This window comes from Poecilia latipinna, unplaced genomic scaffold (genome assembly GCF_001443285.1).
Source record: "Poecilia latipinna isolate Pla-1442-1.1 unplaced genomic scaffold, P_latipinna-1.0 Scaffold1005, whole genome shotgun sequence".
NCBI classification, from domain to species: Eukaryota; Metazoa; Chordata; class Actinopteri; order Cyprinodontiformes; family Poeciliidae; genus Poecilia; species Poecilia latipinna.
Window position 1 is genome coordinate 167264 of NW_015113621.1, and position 19111 is coordinate 186374.

The following is a 19111-nucleotide window of genomic DNA, read 5'->3' on the forward strand; positions in this document are numbered from 1 at the left end:
AGCAGCGGTGGGGAGTTGAGAGCAACTTTAGAGCAAAATATTCATGAGAATCCTCTGGAAATAAAGCCTCTGCTTCATGTTCTTCCTCAGCTGCTTGGTATTTGCCCCCCAGATAAGGTCATCACCATGCAGCACATGAGTTGTCAACAAGCTGACATTTCTGTAATAATATCCTGCTTTAGCTGCTTCTGGTGGAAAAAGTGATACTTTATTGCCAAGGGCATGCTTTAGAGCAACTGTCTGAAATTAAAAAAAGTTAGAGCAAAAACCCTTCCAGCCCCAAAACATCCAGAAAAATAAGAGTTCAACCATCCAATTCCTCAAAAAAAAAAAAAAAAAAAAAAAGATAAACAAAACTCTACAAAATAAACTGGGACTAACAATAACAGAACTACTCAAAAACATGTTGCCACCGTGTGTCACAATGTGACTCTATGTATCTATTTTAATCAATACAAACCCACAAAACAGCTTTGTCAGTTTTCATGGCTCCATGAACACGATTACAATTCAAAATGCCTCCATATCTTTTCTGCTGGCACCACCCTCAGGACAGCATTTGCAGTTTCACTCTTATTTTCATTGGTAACGCCGTGACCAGCGCCACATTTATGTTTGTCTTTACGCCACCACCTTTGGCGGCTGTGACGACGAGCCGTACAAGAAGGGATCTGTTCAACCGAAGCCGCCACAGATTTGAAAGATTTCACCGTGACGGACAGCGCGACAGGCGGACCTTGTGTGATTTTCATTACGCATCGGTCGATGCATAAAACCAGTTGGAGATTTGCGTAAAGGAGACCTCGCCTCTCACGCTCGTGCTCTCCCTCCAGTCGCCCTATAAATAAATGGTGCCAAACTGGTATAAGCAAAGACATTGCTGCTGCAGCGGTTAATGAAGCACCGAGTTTTACATTTCCCTCAGTGGGTGTAAGCGTGCGCGTCCGGGTCGACGCGCCCCCTTTTAACTATTCTTGCACTGGAGACATTTTCCACAGATCATTAGCTGCAGCACGTCTCAGCTTCTTTTGGATGCAAAGTTAATTAAACTCGTGTCTGGACTGAGACTCGGGCTCTTTATTTTCCTGGTAACCTGGTGTCTGAAAGGCAGTCACCTTTGTTATTTGCCATTTTCCCTTGTTGCATACACTCCCACCTATTCTGTCTGCATGGAAAATACAGTAGAATAACAAGCAGAGCTCTAACTGTGGGCTTCAGCTTCAGTATTTGAATTTAACCAGGTTGGAAATAAAAATTCCTTTACAAATTACCTCTGTTAAAAAAAACAAAAAAAAAAAACAACAACAAAAAAAACACTAGAGCTTTTTCATTAAACTGCACTTCTCCTTTCAATCAGTCATGATTATTTGATTATTTCCTGGAAATGTACAACTTGCCGGAAAAAACCCCTCAACTTTCCAAGGTATAGAAACAGCAAAATTTAACTTTTTCCACAAGGTTCTTTGGTTGGGACAAACCAATTGTAGAGTGGAAACTAAAACTCCCTTCCCAGAACATTATTTTACATGATTTCAAAACTGGGTTATCCAATTAACTGAAACTCAAAGGCATTTAGTTGCACTACTTTTCATTTAGGGGTATCAAAGCAAATGAGGCAGAATATTAATGCTCTATCTCAAAGGTTTGCAACCTTTAAAATCAAGAGACATTTTGCCTTCAGTCCAGCTAAATAAAATTTTAGAGCTGCAAAAAACAAACTGCCTATAATTTTTGTTAAATATTTACTATAGAAAATGTGTTTTCACTTTTAAAGAATCATAATTTTATTTCCATTTTTAGGTTTAAAAAGAAACTTTCGCAATAAAGGGGTGGATACATTTTCTTTTTTGCAATTTTGATATTTTTAGAAAATGATAAGAATGCTGTATTTCCTTTAAAGTTCCCATATTTATACCATCGTTTCCAACCTAATGATAAAATTATTCCATCAAAAGAAACATGAAAAGCCCTTGTGTTTGTTACATAATTATTTAAATATAGGAGTTATTTCCGTATTACTTTTTTTGCTAATGTTATTACCTGGAAATTAGGCAACATATTTCATCTCACTCTGTTACAAATCAAATAAAATTTAAAAGCGTTAACATATATAGTGTTAAAACCTGTCCTGACTGAACAGGCCAGGGGTCGGGATCCATGCTGTCCTAAAAAAAAAACAAAAAAAAAACCTCATTTAGTTCACTGCAACGTAGCAGGAAACACCCACTTATCTGAACTGCTCCTGACATAACAATAGCTGTCCTGTTCTGATGTTACTGAGAAGTAAGACCTGCCAACGGGAACAGCTCTGCAGAAATGAGCCGCACAGGTAAGGGACCTTTCATATTAACAGTTTATCATCCAATTACAGCACGTATTAAGTAATGAAGGAGATTAACGTTGTGATGTGCGCGAGTCTTGATCGCAAATGACGGGTTGGTGAGGGATAATTGGGGTTTCTGCTGCTCAAGTACCAAGGGAAACTGTTGGGCATTCCCACAGAGAAACTGCTCATCATCTACGAGACGGAGGCGAAGCAGTGGGCCACCTACCTCCAGTCAGCCTTCACCGGGCAAATCCCTGAAGATGGCATCTGCTGCTACGACGTCAACACGCTGTCCAGAAAAGACGACTTTGTCGAGTTGTCTCGCTACGCCTGCAAGCTGCTGATCCTTTCCAAGGGGATGCTGGAAGGTCTTCACCGGAAGAGGGGCTTCTTCCTGTCCAGGGTGCTGAGTCCTGCAGCCTGTGTGGCGGTTCTGCTGTGTGGCGTGGACAGTCTGACCCCGCTGCTGGACCAGGTGCCCATCAACGCTGACGAGTGCCTGCAGATCTCCTGTGAGCAAGACGCTCCAGAGTATGTGTGCAACGTGATGGATATTATACGAAAAGGTACAATCCAAAAAAAAATCACTCACTTTTACTCCAAGTTGGTTAACAAAACATAGGTTGTTTTTTTTTTTTTTAGATTAATCGTAATAAGGAAGATTTAGTATCTCTAGAAATTGACGATAGAAAACACCTGACATTTTCTGCTTCAACTCAATGCTCACGTTAAATCAGTTTAGGTTGACTTTTGAATAGCATTTAGAAGTTCATCAGTCATGTCCAAAGCAAACAACAATTGCAACAATACATAAAAGAACCAGAAAACAGATTACAATCTACTATGTTGTAAAAGTTTCTGAAACAAAATGAACAATGCAGGTAAAACTAAATTTCTCCACCTGTGTTTTGATAGAGAGGCTAGATTTCATTTACAACAGAAAAGTATAGTTTGCATGATTACAGATCTTTAAAATAAAGGCAAATAGGTTTTTAAAATATTCTCGATTTGAGGATCTAATAACTGCATTCTATATTATTTGAGGTTTAAAAATATACATTTGAGGCTAATAAATGCTATTTTACAGGGGGGGGGGTAAAAATTTTACCTTCACGATTATTTCAATTTTAGATCACAGGTTCAGATTGTATTGCTTTTCATTTCGGGCATGAAGTAAAAGTGTTAAAACGCTTTGAGTGCCGCTTAGTGTTTTATTTGGATGTAAACCAAATAACATCAGATGTAAATTAACAGGAGGGCATGTGTGCTTGTCGATTACCCGTTTTTCATTTGCAACACAGGCAACTCAAGCCACAGTAAAATATTTGAAACTTGCTGTCCTCTGAAAAATTATTCAGAATTTTCCTGAAAATTAGGTGATTTTAGGGGAAAAGACTGTATCTGTTCTCATCTGCTCCATCAATCTCTCCACCCTCAATCGTCCAAAGTACAATTTGTCTAAAATCCAAACACAGAGGAGTGGGTTTGTGTTTAAACAGGGTGTGTTAGGAGGAACATTTGATGCAAATACGGCTTTCACTGATTACTCATTGCAAGATATCCAAATTCAATAGCACTTTACCTCACTCCACTGCAGTGATACAGTGAAGTGTTTCAGACTGGGCGCCCACGAACAGTTATATTTTAACTCGGGAGTAGTTCTGCTTTTGACACAGATGGATGTTGTTTTTTAAATACTGTACCTAATGTAACTGGAGAGGACATCTGTTCAGTTTATGTCTAAAAACCTTGTAAAAAAAAGTGACTATTGAAGCAATTAACTTCCTTGTTTTGTGAGCAAAGCTAATAGCAGAATGCTAACAGGATCCAGTCTGAACTAAAAGTCATTTTCTAATAAATCTCTTAAAATCTGTTTTTTGTTTTTCTTCTTCTTGGTGTAAAGTTTCTGACGAGCTGCAGTCAAGTCCAGTTATGCTAATAGCTATAGGCTACTATCAAAGCGCTAACCATCCACACATGTGACAACTATTAGGCTAATAGTGAGATACAGTAGTACAGTATTTAATGCATCCAAGCACTAGAGGAAGATGTTGGTAGATAAATACTGGACAGAATTAAATATGTCATTGCTTTACCAAGATATAAAACACTGTAAGGCAAATAATTACCGTATTTTCCGGATTATAGAGCACACCTCACTATAAGCTGCAGCCGCAAAGATTTAATTTAAAAACTGGAAACGAACATGTATAAGCTGCAACGGGCTACAAGCCGCTGGTATCTCCGCCGCTCTCGGTTTTTCAGAACGCAGCCCTGCATCACAAAACGCCGAATTGAAAACATTTCTCCGTGCCTGCTGCTAGCATGTGCTTGCTCTAAATGAAAATTAGCACTTTCTTCTTTGATTTCCAATTCTGACTTCTAATGATTCACTTCCTGCAAAAAAGCCCCCTGGTGGTTGACGAAAAATCCACAGAAAAGTCGCACTGGGCTATAAGCCGCATGGTTCAAAGTGTGGGTTAACAGTAGCGGCTTATTGTCTGAAAAATACTGTACCTAATTTAAACTAATTTGACTATGTTTTACGTGCTTGCTTTCCTCTTTCAGACTGCCCCAGAGCAGATGTGGTTACAGTGTAGTAGCTTGCCACAATCAGTATGTGAATGTGTGAAAGATTGAATGTAGTGTGAAGCACTTTGGTGTCCTCGGGATTAAATACAGGCCATGTACCATATTATATTTGAACATCAGGGCTTGTTATAAATCCGCTACTTTCCAATTTCAAAATGTTAAAAGTAGATTCTCTCTTAAATACCAGCCTCTGAGTACAAAACCATTAAACTCAAAAGTCAAGAAATCATGAAGTAGTTTGACTATCTTCAAATGTCCACTTCAGTCTTTCAAGAAACAAAAGAAATAACCAACTAATCTTCCCACGGAAATATCTGGAATCAACATAAAACAGAAAGGACAACTGACAGCTTTTATCAAGTAAACATGGGGTGAAAATGATCACTGAACTGCACCCTTCCTATATATTTTGGCACTTGTTACAATACGTTTGACCGCTGATTTATAGATATTACTGGAATAAAATGTCTGTTAATAAAAATAACTTATACATCTATGAGGGAATAACCGCTTTGTGCATGTGGCTGCTCCAAATTGGCTCCAGGTATCTAAACACAGTTTGCTAATCCATAACATTCTGCACCAATCCTTTACAGGTGGATCAGCAATGGCAGCAAATGCGAACCCCATGACACACAGACCATCTGGATCAGAGCAGAGGGACGAGCAGATGCAGTCATCTCGAGCCTACGGGGTCAAATCCAGGGTTGTTATCGTCCCCTCAAGGGTTCCCTGTGGGGTGAGCGAAGACGCTTCTCCGGAAAGACGTACGTTTATTCAGAGAGCAGCCATAACACCGACTAACACAGCAAGCCCCCGTACTGTCCTGTCTGGCAGAGCTCCTCGGAGGTTTTCATACTCCTGAAAAACGACTCGGCAGCCTGCGACTGCGAGGTCGAGTTCAAGGCAGAGAGGAAGATAGAGAGAGTGAAGCCTGTCTGCTGGAGTGAGCGCATCCTGTGTGTCAGTACACCAGGTAGACAACAACACGTGATTAATGCATGACTGGAATAAAAACTTTTCAGTTGTTCTGTTTTTTTGTTGCCTGGTTGTTACTCCTGCATGTTTTCTGCAGCTGATTTTCCTGCTGGAAATGTGAGTGTGACTGTCTACAGTGGTGGGAAAACCTTTACCAGCTCTAAACTGCAGTACTACACAAGAATTGAAGAACTCACCCATCTTCTGTCAAGTGTGGCAGACCCTGTAGAGTTCATGTGTCAGGTAAAACCTTCACCTGCCTTTTATTTAAAGAAGAACTTATCTTAGACTATAGCTGTGGACCAGTATGAGGATTCTGGAAGCACAATCTTCCTTTAAATGCATTTTTTTAATTATAATGATGCCACATATTGCTTTTTGATAGACAACAGTTAATTATCAGTGCTTGGATTCATGAGAAGTAGTGAGGCTTTTGTCCAGGCTAGCTGTGGAAATACTGAGAGCAGATCTTTATTTGCTATATAAATAAAGTTTACTTACTAAAATCTGCAACAGGCTACCTGGGTGTTTTTTGGGCAATCAAGTCCTTATACAGCTCTGGAGAAAATGAAGAGCCCTCTGCACTGAAGCCCGTTGAAAACCTCCTGGTTATTCCACCAAATATTTATTTCTGAACTCTTTCTGAGTTAAAACATTACTCTTGTTGATTCTAAATGAATGTGAATTTATTTTCTTTGCATTATTTGAGATCTGAAAGCGCTGCATCTTTTTTGTTATTTTGACCGTTTCTCATTTTCTGCCAATAAAAACTAAATTTTTGCCTGGGATTTCAGAGACATGTTGTCAGTAGTTCATAGAATAAAAACACAATGTTCATTTTACTCAAACATATACATATAAAGAGTAATATCAGAGAAACTGATAAGTTTAAGTGGTCTCTTAATTTTTTCCAGAGCTGTATGTATCAAAACTTAAACGAATATATGTTTTGTTGTTTTGTTTCCTCAAAAGATAATTGCTGAAGTTGTCTATTAATACATTTCTGGTCTGTATAGTATGATCTAATACTGCAAGCTAAAAATTAAGAGCTGGAAATGAAACTTGCGTACCTGTACCATCAAACCAATACTAAAGTTTTTTTTTTATTATTTTTTTTATTTGAAACTTATCACAAACTCACAAGTCACATAAAAATATTCATATATCCAAATAAGTTGCGTCAATGCAACTTTTGTATCCTAAACAACTTTTACAGGACACACACGCACGCACACACGAGGTAATTTTGTAGGGAAAGCTATTTCACAACAGCTGATTTATAGTCGGCGGAAATGTGCAAATAAAAAATAAATAAAAGTAATAAAAGAAAACAGAATTGAATGAAAACATGTCTGATGTTTAGACAAAGTGCTGTTTTCTCTTGGATTGAGGGGAGAGCAGGTTACATCTGTCTTTCAGTGTTGAACACTTGATTTGATTAGGACAGTTTTGCTGAAGCAGCAAACTTAAGCAATGAAAGAGGAAGAATTTACAAACTAAAAGTGAGGCAGGACTTTAATGCTGGCATGGTGAAATTAAAGTTGGCATTTTTATTTGCTCTCTAAATGGATTTCCAATACCACTACCACTGTTTTATGAGTCGGTGCATCTAACCCAAGATTTATTCTGGGAGTTACATCTGCCCTTAATAGAAAAGTTGCTGTTTGAGTCATAACTCAACACAGCATTGTAAACTTTGTTTGCGTTGCAGGCTCTTCAGGCTTGCTCTGTGGAAAAGTTGGATCAGAAGTTGTCTTCCATGCTGCTGGAGCTGATGCCCACAGGAGGCTTTCAGGGACTGCAAGTAGAAAACACGCAAGAAAGAGGTACAGCGAATGCTGCTTAGTCAGCAGAGAGTGAGGAAAGCCTGGACGTGTAGGACTGACATCAAATTTTATTCAGACTTTGAACATCAAAAGAATCTCTAAAACACACTGTGTGACCAAAAATGGATTTAGCTAGAAGACAGAGCCATACCTACTAATTATTTTGTTACAGCTGGTAAGAAGCTACCAAAGCAGAAAGCAGTTTTTATGTCTTTAGACAACCATCACAATTAGGTTACGTGACAATGTCAAGATTTATCTGGGTCAAACCGAGAAAGAGTGAATCAGGAAACATGGAACATCAGGAAACAATGTGATGGAACATTGTTCCATGGAAACATTGTTCCTGATGGAACATTGTTTCCTGATGGAACATTGTTTCCATGGAAACAATGTTCCTGATGGAACATTGTTGCCACATAGAAAGTAGCTTTCTATGTGGCACTCTAGACTCCAAATTACATCGATAAGTCCCTCCAGTTTTTCACAGATCCGCAAAATTCACACAAAATCAACAAAATCCCCACATTTGTTTCTGATTTTACTGCAATTTTTCACAATATTGGCCAAAAACATTGGGTTTAAGTGACTGCTGCCTCGGCCTTGCTTGACGTAAAATTGTAGTTTTGTGATAAAAAAAAAAAAAGAAGTCACGTTTAACATCATACATTAGCACAACTGTTGTACAAATTCCTTACAAATATTTCTAAATTAGCACCACAAATTCTATGGTTTTCATTGCAAACAAAAAAAAACAAACAAAAGCAATCTCAAAATCCTGGATGGACTGATCAGTGTGAAAAGATGTTTAATATTTCATTTTAACAAACACTCATTGAATGCTGAAACAAACAGCTGTTTATTGATATTTTAACAGTTAAATTACTTTATCAATAGATTCTGGCACAACTGGCCCTTTAATAATATTCAGGTTTTTGAAATACTGCTGTAGATTAAAGATAAAATTACTACATAAAATCCTGGGAAGTTATGGAAAAACAGTGTATTCTGATCCAAGGGATTTGCAATTCAGTCAGATACTTAAAAAAAATTTACAGAGGTGTGTGTGTGTTTGTGCATGAAAAAAAAAGACTATTTGCAAGATGTGAAACTAAAACCCTGGAAGCAACTGAGATGTGCAAATACCAGCAGAAATGTTATTTCAAACAAGTAAAACTATGCAAATAAAAGTGCAAATGGAAGAAAAAAATTTAAACACTGAGTTTGTTGGACGCAGTGATGCTTATGAACTCAAACTACTCCAAGGAAGCACCTTCTTTTAATGCAACTTTGTGCACTTAGGATGTCATCGAAGGAGCTCTCCAGCTCACCTGCAGATTCATGCATCAGGTGGAAAACATTTGGCTGCAGTTCTGTCTCCCACTCCTGCACTGGGCCGAGTTAGCAATACAGGCTAAAAGATTACACTGGGTTACAAAAAGAACATTTCTGGAAGTTATGTTTTTTTTTGTTTTTTTTATTAGGACTATTTTGCATCACTGAATCAAAAAATGACATAAATTTTTCTCAATCATGGCAAGTTTTTATTATAATTTGATTGAGAGAAATCCAGCCTTCTGACTAAATTGATTACGTTTTAGTGACATCATCAGTTCATTTCTGTTAATTTTTCTCATCTCATCCAAAATCAGTTTTAGGGGGGAAAAAAGTTTTCTAACAGAGTGTTTTATTTAAATGTTACAAAGTGGGATTTCTGTAAATTGAATAATAAACACCGATAATGGTAAGGATATGTAAATTGAACATTTTGTCTTCATTGTGCAAAATTCTCCTGCTCATCACTGATCTCAGAATCTGAGGAAACCGATCCACATGTAAGAACAAGTGATGCATTTTGATGCTCAGGTTGCGTCCATAGTTCAGAAAATTGACCTGATTGAGCAAAACCAATGTGATTTTTGGATTCAGCACATCAACATTATCCTAAAACAGTTGAAAAACCCCAGACAATGTTTTGGCTGTTGTCCGGTGTTATGAGAAAGTCTGTCTCCTGGGAAGAAAACCTTAAAAGAAGTTTGATAATGACTCAAGTCTTTAGCATTGAGAGTCCACTTTGAGATCTATTTGAGAACATTTGGCATCGTCTGGATTGTTTGGCATCTTCTAATTTTTATGTTTTGGAGTATAAATCCTCCAAAACAGAGGATTTATACTTTAATGTGAAAAAATAAGGTGTTATTTAGGAAATTATAGAACTAAACAACAAAACATCACAAACCAATTTAAACTGACAAAATAAACATGCAACACACAGTGGGAACACATTCTTCTAGCATGATCAACATTATCCAGCATAATGGAGGAGAAAAAAAGACTTTCCACTATTTCTCAGCTCATTATGTGGTAGACTGATGGCTTCATCAGCTTGTGGGATTGATCTTTTACTCCATTAGAAAGGGCAGAGGGAGATGTTGCCATGACAAACAGGTCAATAAATTGCCTCCAAGCCGTCTTTCTTTGACTCTCCTGGATTTGTCAGATTGACCACATTGCTTTACATCACCGTCATGTTCCCTCCAAACAGACATTACAGCTAAAAAAGACAAGCTAAAAGTAGAATAGGATGAGGAGCAGATGCTCATTTTGTGGCTTTCCTTCGCTGATTTGAACGGGCTTTCACATCTGTTTAAACGCTCACAGCAGAGGTCCACCATGGAGACGTGCCCTCACTCCTCCACTTCGCCGCTCGGTATGGATTCAGGAGCGTCTCGGGTCTGCTCCTGCAGTGTCCGGGCGCTGAACGAGCTCTGCGCACGGCTAATCGACATGGACAGACTCCTGCAGAGATCGCCAAAAGCCACGGCCATAAAGAGCTTCACGTCATTCTGAAGGAGAAGCTGGTAACTCCTTCCAAACTTGGTTCCTGTCTCCTGTTGTTGAATCTGGAATTGACTTGTTGTGACAGTGTGGTACGAGACAGATGATCTGTGAAAAGATCCATCTCCTCCACCTTTTCCCTGAGGTGTTGTCGTCTGAAGAAATTCACTGCTCCCGCTCAAAAACCACCAATCAGAGCCAGAAGGAGGGTCTTAGTGCCGTCAATCATCCTCATGTACGCAGAGAAACAACTTAACCATTACAGGAAAACTGTTAAGCCATTGTCAGTGGAATTTATAACCAGCTCTGCGAGCTCTAGCGTAGCAGAGAACAAGAAAGGAGCGGGCAGCGCCATATTCAGGGTGATTGACAGCTCTAAGACCCTCCTCCCGGCTCTGATTGGTTGTTTCTAATTAACACTGGGGGAAAGCAAAGGATTGTCTGCCTCATACCATGCTGTCATCATAACAGTACAAGTTTCAACAAATGTGTAAAAGATATTTCTTATTAAAGTTACATAACTCAGCTTTAACTGGTAGATTTTATGATAGAAGCGGAACCAAGCAACAGAAACTTTTCTAAACTTTCACAGCTAAAGATCAATATATCAATAACGAGGACAACAGAGTACCAGGTGCTGCCTTGCTCTCCATTGATTGTCTTCACACCTTGAGGTGAGGACGGTACTTCCAACGGGCGCTAGCTGTCCAATCCTTTAAATGCAGCTGCCAAAATCCTTTTTCAGCCTGCAACTACAACAGCGTGCCACATTAACTCGTTAAACATCAAAAACTCTGTTCTTACCGCACACTTTATTCATCCTTACCAGCAACAATTTTTGACTTTCTCTCATGTCTCAAGTCAACATATGGAGAATTTGTCCTCAAGGGAAATTTAGACACCCTAACAGCTGTTGAGATGTACTTATCGTCTCAGCAGCACAGCTAATTGAGAGTGACTGCAGACTGAGCGTGATTTGATCAGACTGCTGCTGCAGAGAGCTTGCTGTAAGCCTAGAACGAGCTGCCAGGGGAGTACTGGAGTCAAACACAGGTCTCTCCGCGGGGACCCGAACAAGCCTATAGCTGTAGCACAACAGACTCAACATGCACAAGTGTGCATCTTCTATTAGGGTGATTAAAATTCATCTCAGCGGCCCAAATTGTGCACCAAGTCCACGCTTGTATGAATCCTGGAAAAAAAATTCTCAGGGTCCTGGCCGCTAGCTGAGCTTTCTGCACTTTTATTAACCAATCTGCTACGTCTCCCCCAACCTCCAATTAATCAGCCCTTGATGCGTCAGTGATTTGTGCGCTAGCGGGGCATTGCTCTGTCAATAAATCCAAGATGGATCAGTCCCCTGCCTCGTTCACAGGCTGAATCACTCACGGGCCCAGCGTCACATCCACTAGCTGACTATGGCTTCACACTTCTTAGTTAATTAGCTGTGAACTGCTCCGGCGGGGGGGCGGCAGGGGGGAGTTGAATTATTTATTCAGGGAGAACAGAACTCAAATATAAACACAGAGAATGCAGTACTGCTACTCATAATGTGTTGTGTCCTTGTATTGCGAGATCATGCTTGGCGAATTACAGGCATAAATGCCTGTTATGTCGTAAATTTATGAATGCCGTTTAATCAGGGTTGGAGACTTTTACTGTGCGCTTTCAATAAATACAAATTAGTTTCCAACTGTATGTTTCTCAGAGAGAACAAGCAGCCGTTTATGTGCAGTACGCAGCCTTTGTGCAATGAATAATCCTATCCAAATCCGGGGAAGCCGAATGAGGTGCCGTAGTGCCGCTCCTTCTTCTGGGATTTGTCGAGTCCACTGACTTTGCTTTGCATAATGCGTTTTGCAGTGTCATTTGCAGCACTGTTCAGCCAGGCGAACTCCAAAGATTTGTTTATTATTTGAATGACGGTGCCATTACGCTCACCCTGTTTGAGGAAACTGTTTCCTTCCCTCAGATTACACCGTAACAGGCTGGATGATTCATTTATCTTTGGAGCATTAAAGAAAGAGGAATTAGGTTGATTAAATCAGCTTCTGACTTGAAAGCTTGTGCCATGCATGCCATTGAATCTAATCTGTATCCATTTGATCGTCATGGCAACTCAGTTAACGCCGGTTTGCTTATGTACTTGGTGGCAAAGTTTTACAATTTGAGTCCAATGTGAAATCTAACACTAAGGGGGTTTACTCAGAATAAAATCAAAAATGAAATAGAAATACTATTGATGTCAGAGGTCTTCAGATTTACCCTAAATTCCTCATTCAATATGGCTGCCATATATTAAAATGAGCAAATAATCAATGTATTTTCCACTGATCAGCACCAAATTAAGCCTCCTTTTTTGCACTACATTATCTTATTTTTTTTTTACGTTAGCTTGCATTGCTAGCAGCAACTTGTATTGATCCTAGCACTTTGAACTGCCTTGTTGCAGAAAAAGTGCTATATAAATAAAACTTCTTCTTGCAGTATAATTATCCTAATTGTCATTAGAGTGAAAATGAGTTTGTGTCATATTTTAAACAAATTAAAAAAACTTTCTGCTGACATATTACAACTTCTTAAACAAGGAGCTCCATCTTCTCATTTGGTTTCCTTTGGACATGACATTACTTATTTAAACAAGAATATATTTTGGTTTCATTGAGATATAAATCTTGTCATGACTAGTATTGCATCTTGTAATAATGATGGTGAAAATAAGAAAGTTTCTCATCATAGCAAGTTTTTTTTATTATCTTGTCATAACAGGAAAGTGTCTCGTTTTAACGAGATCGTTCTCCTGGATTTATGTCCCAGCTCTGGCAGCTAAACACGTAAATATGGGACTGAATTGCCAAAAGTGATCTGTATTGTTAGCAGTTGTTTCTCTGGAAATAATGAAATCCTTATGGTTTTCCAACTTTTTTTTTAAAGCAAGTTCATCTAAAGTCTGATGTCAATGGGTCTAACTTACTGAAATGATCAGTTTCTGTATGTATACTCTTTATAGGTATATGTTTGAGTAAAGTGAACATTGTGATTTTATTTTATGAACTGCTGACAACATGTCTGAAATTTCAAGCAAAAATTTAGTATTTATTTGCAGAAAATAAGAAATGGTCAAACTAACGAAAAAGACGCAGTGCTTTTAGATCTCAAATAAAGCAAAGAAAACAAGTTTATATTCATTTAGAAACAACAATCCTAATGTTTTAATTCAGGAAGAGTTCAGGAATCAATATTTGATGGAATCACTACGAGCTTTTCAATGTGGTTCAGTGCAGTGGGCTCTTCATTTTTCCAGAGCTACACTACTGTACATTAAAAAAAAAGCACACAAACAATAGCAGGTCACCACGAATAGTCTAAACCAGCTCGCTTTCAAACAGACCAGGTTTTCCATCTTTCCTTCATTGCTCCAAAATGTTAGATTTCCTGTCCGTTGCAACAGAAATCCATGCCTCAGCTCTGTCTGCTCGCATTGCAGCAGTCAAACTAGATTTGAATGGAATGCCCAAGGCTCCATAGATCTCAGACATCTGTAAAATGATTTAGCATTTGTGATTAGTAAATAAATACGTCTCTTGTTCTTTTGAAAATGCCACGCTGTTCTGAGGCGGGCCATTAAAATTCTGCGTCGGAGCAGTTGGTAAATAAGCCGCTCTATCCCTCCTCCTTCCCCCCTCCTGCTCCTTCAACCTGTTGGGTCTGCAAAGAATCTCAACTGTCAATTAATGCATTCATGGTAGCCAATAGCTCATTTGCAGTTCTAGGAACAGCTCGGTGTCGTAATTGAGTCATGATTGGCTGTGTTGCTTGGAAACTGCAGACAGATCTCAGCGTGCTGGATGGTGATATTTTGATCCAAGTGAGCTATGTCTCATACATTTTGCAGATCTCTACAGCCATTTGTTATTGAAGAGGGAATGTATAAATTAGCGAAGGACCTTGACTGCTAAAATAGGCTATTTTTTTCTTTCTTTTTGCTGAACTTGGAAAAAAAGATTGTAAAGGAAGTGATCAGGGTGTGTTTCGCTGTCAGTGATGCAACTCTTCACAGCTTCATGTCCACAGAAGCCAGAAAGAAAAAGCAGCAAATTATTACCCATAATAATCTGGTTCTAATTCTGGATGCAGTCTGAATCAGCCCACAGTCCTCAAGTTGTTTCCTAAATGATATGTTTGAACTAAAAGGGGAAGATTGTCTGATTTCATAATTACCCTGATCATAGCCTTGTCTGTCTCTCAGCATGCAATTAGCAAATAGGCTGACTCTGGAGCAGCTCTGTTGTCAAAGTGAGACAGAAAAAAAAACAACAAAAAAACATGCTTTCTGTGAGCCAGGGGGCAGCGTTACAGTACACCTCCTGAACATCATGTTACAGCCCTGAAATTACAAGTCCTGCAAGGAAGTGAGAACCCTTAATTATTAATGTCACAACGGTTATGACAACACTGAATATTTCATCACCGTGCGGATGCACAGCCGACTTTATGGACAGTCCTCTCTACTTTTATGGCTTCGTGAGATGCTGCGGTAAATGGACGTTTCTTCTAAAAATTATGAGCCCACTGAAAATAGCCTTACGGCAAAGACATGAGATGAACAGCAGCTTTGTGTGAATTCAAATGAACACAAAGCCCCACTTGAACCGTTTCTTTTGCGACTTACAAGAGGCATAAAGTTTATTTCCTGATATTTTTTTTTGTTGTTGCAGAAGATGCTTGGCTCGGGCGACGACAACAGTGTGTATGAAATGATGTGCAACGCAAGTAAGTGAGGACTGCAAGTGGTCTGCACTAGGTTTTAACATTTAAAAAAAAAACTAATCTCAAGAGTATGAAACCACACAAGACATGTGACAGTTATTTATTAAAAATGAAAGAAACCAAAATGGAAAAGCTGACTTTGAAAAACTAAGCACACCCATGATTTAGCAGCTGATACTGCCAGGAGTCATAACTCCTGGTGATCACAGGGGTTCGGTACCACAAACGCCCACAAACAGCCAGGATCTGTGAATATTTGAGATTCCCTCTAAAGTCGCTCATATCTGCCTATTTTAATAGTTCAAACAACAAATATACTTTGATATGCAATAATTGGCACAGTGGAAATCATCTTAGCATCTTAGATGCCAACATCTACAGTCTCCTTTATCTCTGCTTTTAGTGAAGAATAGAAGAATAGTACTTTATTGATCTCTAAGGGGAAATTGCTTTTCAGTAAACAGATAATCATTGGAAAAGAAAATAAACGCTATTCCTAGTTTGACTGCCATCAGTGTATCAAGTAGCGTTGCAGCTAGGTGTTTTGATGTCCCAAACTGTATTTTCTTTAAAAGAAATCTATATGCTCTACAAAAATAGTCTAGAATAATTTGGAGTTGTGTTACACAGTAAAATCTGTGAATAGGTGAACCTACGAATCCTGAACCTTTAATAGAGTCAACTTTAACTGTTTTGTTTAGGACTCTTGGTGTCCCAGATTAGGTTGATCCTCAGCTTATACAGATGGCCTTAGTCTGACTTAAGAATACTGAAGATGAATCAACAGTTGACTCATTTACTGTGAAGCACCCAGTCTTGATTTACGAGTGCAAATCAGGACCAAACCATTTCCACCACCCCTCCATGTTGTACAGGAGGAGTAAAGCGTTTCAGACTTTTTTATTATTATTATTTCTCCAAACATCTCTACTTCTGTCTTAGCTGTCAAAAAGTTCATTCAGATCAATTGTTACTGCTGTATTAGTTTCATCTGGACAGAGGCCGTCCGTCCCCTCGTTGCTTTCCAAAACCAGCCAGACTTGTTCAGTGGTTTTCATGCCAACATGCAAACAGAGGCTTAAATAATCCGACGTAGATTTGCAGATTGACCTGTTTGGTGATTGTCCACTCCTAGAAAGACTGTCCTCTGCCTTGTAAATAATAATTTCTGATTTGAGACATCATTTCCAATCTATCTAAGGTTGCGTTCACACTGCAGCCTGAAGTGACCCAATTCCGTTTTTTTGTCAAATCAGATTTTTTTGCTGTGGCCGTTCACACTTCCAATTATATGCGACCTGTATGTGTTCTCTAGTGTGAACTGCAAACGACCTGAAAGTGTCTCGCATGTGCAGTAGAGGGCGCAATAACATCAGAGTTCTCAGTGTTTTGTCAACCGCCATAAAAAGAAGTAGTGCTCAGTGTTTGCGGAAGTAAACATGGAGGCTAATGGTGGAGCGTAGCTTGCACATTTGAAGTTGTTGTCTGACTTCAGTCAGTATGTTAATAACTTAATCCTCATTATTGTCCACCATGGTTGTTGTTTTTCTTCCTGCTTGCATGTATAGGGACGCAGAATAGTGACGTTTGTTGAGTATCAGTGATGTTCAGTTCAGATGAATGCGACCTGGACATTAGGTCGCATTTGAATCGGATACGTATCGGATATCCAAGCAGCCTGGGTCGCATTCGAAAGTAATCCAACCTGTGTTGTTCAGACTGTCATGAAAAGATCAGATACAGGTCGTATTATGTCAAAGAAAATCGGAATTGGGTCACTTCAGGCTGCAGTGTAAATACAGCCTAAGATTGATGGGCATCAATGGTTCATCTCTAAGGTCATTTATGACGTCTTTCCTCATTGGCCATGCACAGAGATTTCACACCAATTGCTCAGGTGTGAATTAACAGTAGCACAAGCAAAATACATGCAGCAAAAACACTGTGTGCATTAGACTCTCTTCATCATGGTCGTAGGCAAACAGAGACAATGTGAGGGGGAGGACGAGGATCTCTACACGCCACTCGGGGTGACCGACGAATCGAATTCCAACTTCAAATCTGAAAAGACCTTAGACCTTACCAACCGTCCGCCAGCACCCACACCGAGGCCTGAGTGCATGCAGCTGAAAGAGGGCAAGACCCCATACATTGCACAAGGTAACACCTTTTGTTGCCTGATTTATCTGCTTATAGATGCATTAAGAGATTCTTTTGTGAAGGAGTGTTTGATGCAGGAGGGGAGGAAGTGCCTAAAATGTGCACCGCCATTGTCATTGGAGTGCTGCTGAACACGGTGAAGAGCCTTTTGTACGACGCGGTTTGTTTTGATTCCATAAACCACATGAGCATGGTCGCTCCCTGTTGCAAAACAAACAGGAGCGAGGCTACACAAAGACACGTTTGCCTGCGTCAAGAGCCCGCATGTTCCCCAACTGTTCAATTTCAGCTGCGTGAATATTTTATGAAGTCGAAAGATTGAGAAGTGACTGGTATTATTAAGGTTTATAAATCATTAAATCAGCTCCTACTTGTTTTGCAGATCCAAACACATGCTCAAAAATCAATTTTTATTCCCACAACACAACATTACACCTGTTCTTCACCTTCACCCGCATGCAGAACCCATAAGTAAGGATCGTAACTGCTCAGTGGACAAACTCTCTCGTTCATACGGCTTATTTTCTTTGTATTGAGCTTGCATGCATTTGCTGAGCCACTTCTGTTCCCAATGGAGCTTACAAAGCAAAACAAGAAATTGAGTGTTTGGAAGGATTCTCTGTCTCCAAACCATCCTCTCGGTAATACAGAGTGAAAGAGAGAAAGAGAGAGAGACTGGGGCTACCACCATCTGCAACCAATCTTGAACGGGCCAAGGCCAAGTCAGCCAGAATAAGTCATTGCACATGTTTTCCACCGTCCTCGCCTGTCCCCAGAGCGTACAAGAGAAAAGGAGAGGTTTCCATCTATTGAGACAGGGCAGCTTTAAACCACAAGAGGATTCAGTCGAGAGATGGGAAACGAGAGACGAGGCCTGGGCCCGGATTAGGCAAGGAGCCAGTTACTAGATGCACGAATGAAGTAGACTTTCCTTCTGTTGATATTTGAAGTCTAACATGGAAAATTAGACATCTAAGTTAACCCCCTTTTTTTTTTTTTATAAAAAAGGCCACTTTTTTCATGCCTTTGCCTGTAAAAGAAGCCCTTCTTTGTAGGCTGCAATGATGTCAGATCATCTTCCAGGGTGTGGATGTGGAACCACAATCCAACATCGGTCACACAGCTGCAGATTCATTGTTTTTGACAGCTGAACAGTGTATTCTTTCATTCTGTTAACCAAAAGTATAATTTAATTGGTGCATAATTCAACCCAGGAGTGTAATAGTCTGTATATATGCCTGCTTATACAGACCAGATGCAAATATGTTAGCAGACTTAAGTTGATGTATTGTTTTTTCTGTCCTTAGACTTTGTTTTTAAATGTAGCTTCTGGCTCCATCTTGTGGATGAAAAGCCTAATTACAGTAGAAACAGGATCTGTGGTGTTTTGTTTGTTTTAAACCAGGTTCTTGTTCTTTTTCTACAGTTTTTAAAAAGAAGAAAATACCCAGGGGAGACACTGATGTGTATTCACTTACATCTAAGCAGGGTGAGTGATGGGTTGCCCAGCAGGGCTCTGAAATTAACATGGAAAGAAATTGAGTGTTTTTTGTGTTTTTATTTGAAAAAAAAAAAAAAAAAAAAAAAAAAAAAAAAAAAATAATATAATATTTAAATTTAA

The 19111-nt window shown here is 39.3% G+C and overlaps 1 protein-coding gene across 1 annotated transcript in view; it reads left to right on the forward strand.

Annotated features, from left to right (window-relative positions):
• Positions 1-2316: 2316 nt before the first annotated feature.
• Positions 2317-19111, forward strand: part of LOC106958665 (B cell scaffold protein with ankyrin repeats 1) — a 22335-nt gene continuing 5540 nt past the window's right edge. Inside the window, exons 1-10 of the mRNA XM_015050683.1 lie at positions 2317-2329; positions 2503-2892; positions 5515-5657; positions 5756-5894; positions 5994-6139; positions 7608-7722; positions 10384-10583; positions 15279-15333; positions 17308-17490; positions 18917-18979. Coding sequence (XP_014906169.1) covers positions 2317-2329; positions 2503-2892; positions 5515-5657; positions 5756-5894; positions 5994-6139; positions 7608-7722; positions 10384-10583; positions 15279-15333; positions 17308-17490; positions 18917-18979 — 1447 coding nt within the window. The remainder of the gene's footprint in view (positions 2330-2502; positions 2893-5514; positions 5658-5755; positions 5895-5993; positions 6140-7607; positions 7723-10383; positions 10584-15278; positions 15334-17307; positions 17491-18916; positions 18980-19111) is intronic.